Here is a 5,000-nt window from a genome sequence, read left to right on the forward strand (position 1 = left end):
CTGCATCAAAATAATTACTCTTCTGCAAGCAGAAGTGTACATGCAAAATAGCCACTTAGAGTATGTGGTTCTGGCAATAAAATTTTAAAAACCTGCCAGTCTGAGTTAAAGTGGGTGGAGGTTGGGTTGCACAAAGAGCTTATGTCTTTGTGTCCCTCAAGACCATATAGCTTTCATTTTGGTAGCAAAGCTCCATTAATGCCTTACAGGATGCCTTCTGGCACTTGTGGTCTAGCAGAACAGGTTTCCTCTTTCCAACAGCTTGAATAAAAAAGGACTTTGTAAATACTGCCTTTGTAATGTTTCATATGCTTGTAGTTTGGAGAGTGCAAGCTTGGAAGCTTGACATCTTTAATTACTTCATATTATAAATTCTTTAATAATTTCGAATCCTTAAGACACTCTCGTAAGTCATTCTTAAATTTGTTTTATAACATTTGTGAAAGAAGTTGCGTAATTACATCAGACTTTATCTTCACCTATCCTACTCTTGGCATCTTCTCATTATTTGGCATTTATATGTTTTTAATTTAGAAAAGAGGAGTTGTGCTAGGAAAGTAGTTGGCCATTTTAATTGGTTTTGAATGTATCACTGTACTTGCTATGAGGTGAACCATGCCTTGCCTTGCGCAAAGAGCTGGGTAACTGGTCTTCATTCACATTATAATAAATACATAAAACTGCATACTCTGCAGTGTTTGTGATGAGATGATATTTAGCGTTCAGTCCTTGTTTATAGCCTTGGTAAGCATAGCATTTCACTGCCTACGTGGGTAAACATGTTTGTGCCAGCAATACATTTAAATATTCTGTTTGTGTAAAATGACAGATATTTTTAAGCAATCTGAAAAACAATTCTGCGTGTGAACTTCAGTTCCATGTCTTGTGTAAATATACAGTATCTTTTGTAGAAAACTGTACAATCAGTATAATACTATATAAGATGCAGATTTTTAATTTTGATGATGATGGAAAATTCAAGAGCTTCAGAATTGTTGGAAATTTGCCCTTGAAGATATGAAATGGATTGAGTAGTGGTGTTTAATATTTATCCCACAGGAAACTCGAGATGACTCAGCAGTGCTTTGGTTGGATGAGATACAGGATGGTGTAAGAAGGTCTAACAAGGAGACTGAAGAAGCAGAACAGTGTAAGTCAAATAATACTATTAAAAGTTAAGGGTTCATAGTAATTCATGATTTGGAAGCAATGATGATGTATATTTAAACAAATGGTTTGAGTTTTGTTTTTCTTAACCTATCCCTTAGTTTGTTTTGGAATTCTGGCTATCAATGAAGCAGTAGAATTAGGAGACACGGCCCAGACTTTGTTAACCTTGAAATCACCTCATGTTGGCTTATATGGTGTCACCCCAGAATGTGACGAGACATATCAGACAGATTTGGCTGCACTGAAAAAGAGCAAACAAGCTGAAGGTAAGAAATGCATATTGAAACTACACCCACTGAAAAGTATCCATTGTCTACACTTGTGGTTAGTATTACTGACACTCTTGAGTTTTGGATATATATGATATAATCAGAAACAATTGGAAATGTACTAAGTTTTTATAATCAGAATATTGTAATAGGATGTCCAGTTACCCAGTACAGTTGGAAAGAGGTCTGTTCAACTTGCATGTAGGTTTTTTCCCTTCCACAGAAGAAAATAAAAATAAGACCTAGACAATTTAAAAGGCACCCTTGTCTAATAATTGTTTGCTCATCCTTTGTGAAGGATGGCAGCCTCCAAACAGTTATAGTAATCTATACTTCCTGTGCTATGGAGGAATATTTCGGACAAAATTAAATAAATAAATACGTAAATAAATAAAAGTACTGGGAAATGTGAGCATAAATAAATAAATGTGTCATAAAATGAGAGCCTAAATAAATAAATATGTCATGAAATGTGAGCATAAATAAATAAATGTGTCACGAAATATGTTTTTATGTTGCTTATTTATTTAATTTTGTTCGTAACATTCCTGCAAACCGCCATGAAATACAACTTGAAATAAAACTGTCACTTTCACTCGTCAAAGTTGAGAGGGTGGGCTCTAACACTAGTTACTGATTGGTGAATCGATAGCACAAGAATTAATTAGAAAAATGCTTACTACTGCCGATGAAATGGATTCTGCCGAAGATATTGCGTATTTCAGAGAGAGAATTGAAGATTTATTTATTTACGCATTTATTTATTTATTTAATTTTGTCTGAAATATTCCTCCATACTGTGCCTTTCTGCTAGTTGTTTCTCCTACTCTTTAGTTGAAATTTGTTCTAGCTGTTACGTGTTTGCAGGATTCTTTTTATCAGTAGAAGGTACAGTATTCCTCTCTGAAATACCTCCAGTAATCCTCTGATTTCACAATCAGCCTTAAATATATTCAAGACCTTCAGCACCAGATATTTAACTGTTTTAGTGTGTACCTTCAAATCCTAGAAACAAATTTCTGGTATACGTTGCCAAAAAGTTCTACTTTGATTTCATCATTCCACAGAATATTTTCTTAGAATGATTCTTTCTTTAGGTAACTTTGGAAAAAGGTACATCATGTCCTTTTATCCCAGTGGTGAGTTGGCGCACTTCCAAGGGGTTTGTTTCCTGCCTTGCGCCCGGTGTTGGCTGCGATTGAATGATGGATGGATGGATGTCCTTTTATAGCTGTCTTTCAACAGTTAGGTCCTTCTTGGACAAAAGAGCAAGAGCGCTTCTCAATTTAGTGTGAGGTGTATGGTACAGGTTGAAACCATCACCCCAAACTGGTCAAAATCAGTTTTGAGCTCTTTGTATGTTTCATGTGGCACCAGTTTTCAAACAATTTGATCATTTTTTTCCTTCACACTGCATCCTCTTAGATTTATTTTAATGAAACAAGCAGCAAACTTCTTAATAAGATAGTGAAATATGTTAAAATGCGTCTCAGAAAGCATTATCAGTAAGGAACAGACATTGATAGTAATTTTTTTTAGGTAATTCATTGCTTAACTCGAATTGTATGAGCACAGGCAATATATTTTAGGTGAGTCTAACTGTAATGAAAATCTAGTTCTTCCAGTCATATAAGTTTGGTTCATTCAAAAGGTGTCAATAATTGTTTTGCGGCAACATTTCAGTTTTATACTGTTTCCAATCATTTCCATTTAATTACTGAACATCAAAAAGTATTAAACAAATAAGCATATATAGACCAAATCTGTTTCGCTACCCACTTTTTTCAGGAGATAAATGCCGGTGTATATATGATTGTATATAATATAGTAAAATACCCAAATGGTCAATAACATTGACCGCAAATCTGAATCCTTTAATATGATATGGTCAATAAAATAGTGTGAGGAGCTCTGAAGTGATTCTTCCATTTCTTATAGGGCTGTATCTGCTGGATTTCAAATTTTCGAAATTACTGAAGAATAGTATGCCTAGCAGAACTTCATTTTTTCACTGATTTTAGAAGAGGTAATAGAGCAATATATCTCTCTCTCATATATATATATATATATATATATATATATGTATGTATGTATGTATGTATGTATGTGTGTGGGGTACGGCCCGGACACAGACAGGCAGACATGTTGTTTCACCACACAAGAGTTTATTATCAACTATTTTACAAAAGTCAAGTGCACAAACCCAGTGCCGCAGCACCAATCACCACTTCAAGTCCTGGCCGCACAATGATGCCTTGCTCAGTCCTCAGACCGCCTCCACTCCTCTCCTCCGAGCCTCGGCCCACTTCCACCCGACTCTTGCCATCGACTGGAGGAGGCGGTCCCTTTTATCCGCACCTGGATGAGCTCCAGGTGCTCCCCGGCAATCTTCCGTTGACACGCCCCAGTGTGGCAGAAGTGCCGGCTGTTCTCCCGGAAGCTCTCCGGGTGTTCCTGCTTCTCTTCCCCCATCCACCCCCCCAGCACTTCCTGGTGTGGCGGAAGTACTGGTCCAGGGTTCCAAGGCACTGGGCACCCTGGCGTGACCACGGGCCCCTATAGGGTTGGGCTTCCATGCCCTTAACCCGTGGCCCCCAAAGCAAGCAGGGTGGTGGCCCCCACGTGGTCCATGGTGGGCGTAGACCCCCCTCCGGTCCCTGAAGGCGTCCCGGCCAGGTCGTTGCCCCTGGCATCCTTGACAATATATATATATATATCTATATCTATATATACACTGCTCACAAAAATTAAAGGAACACATTAGATACATCAGATCTCAATATGAAGTTGGATATCTATACAAATAATGACAGGGCAATGTCTTAGGAACAAAAGGATGCCAAGTCTTTTAATGGAAATAAAAGTTTTCTGCCTACAGAGGGCTCAATTGTGTAGACACCCTAAAAACAGAGTGAAATGAAGATGTGACAGGCTAGTCCATTTTTTCAAAAACTTAATTTCTGCTACTCAAAATGCTTTTCAGTATCTTGTGTGGCCCCGACGAGCTTGTATGCATGCTTGACAACGTCGGGGCATGCTCCTAATGAGACGACAGATGGTGTCTTGTGGCATTTCCTCCCAGATCTGTATGAGGGCATCCCTGAGCTGTTGTACAGTCTAAGGAGCAACCTGGCGGCGCCTAATGGACCGAAACATAATGTCCCACAGATGTTCTATTGAGTTTAAGTCAGGGGATTGTGGAGGCCATTCAGTTGTTTCAATTCCTTCATCCTCCAGGTACTGCCTGCATACTCTTGCCACATGAGGCTGGGCATTGTCGTGCATTAGGAGGAAACCAGGACCTACTGCACCAGCGTAGGGTCTGACAATGGGTTCAAGGATTTCATCTCGATACCTTATGGCAGTCAGAGCACCATTTCCTACGCAGTAGATGTCTGTCCGTCCCTCCATGGATATGCCTCCCCAGACCATCACTGACCCACCGCCAAACCTGTCATGTTGAACGACGTTGCAGGCATATCGTTCTCCTTGTCTTCTCCAGACTCTTTCACATCTATCACAGGGTGAACCTGCTCTCGTCTGTAAAAAGTACAGGGCGCC

At 39.1% G+C, this 5,000-nt stretch overlaps 1 protein-coding gene across 1 annotated transcript in view; it reads left to right on the plus strand.

Moving 5' to 3' along the window:
- Window positions 1–5,000, plus strand: part of iqgap1 (IQ motif containing GTPase activating protein 1) — a 303,340-nt gene that overhangs the window by 172,731 nt on the left and 125,609 nt on the right. Inside the window, exons 16-17 of the mRNA XM_039773388.1 lie at window positions 1,060–1,150; window positions 1,269–1,436. Of these exons, the coding sequence (XP_039629322.1) occupies window positions 1,060–1,150; window positions 1,269–1,436 (259 nt within the window). The remainder of the gene's footprint in view (window positions 1–1,059; window positions 1,151–1,268; window positions 1,437–5,000) is intronic.

Source organism: Polypterus senegalus, chromosome 12 (assembly GCF_016835505.1).
Source record: "Polypterus senegalus isolate Bchr_013 chromosome 12, ASM1683550v1, whole genome shotgun sequence".
Taxonomy (NCBI): domain Eukaryota; kingdom Metazoa; phylum Chordata; class Cladistia; order Polypteriformes; family Polypteridae; genus Polypterus; species Polypterus senegalus.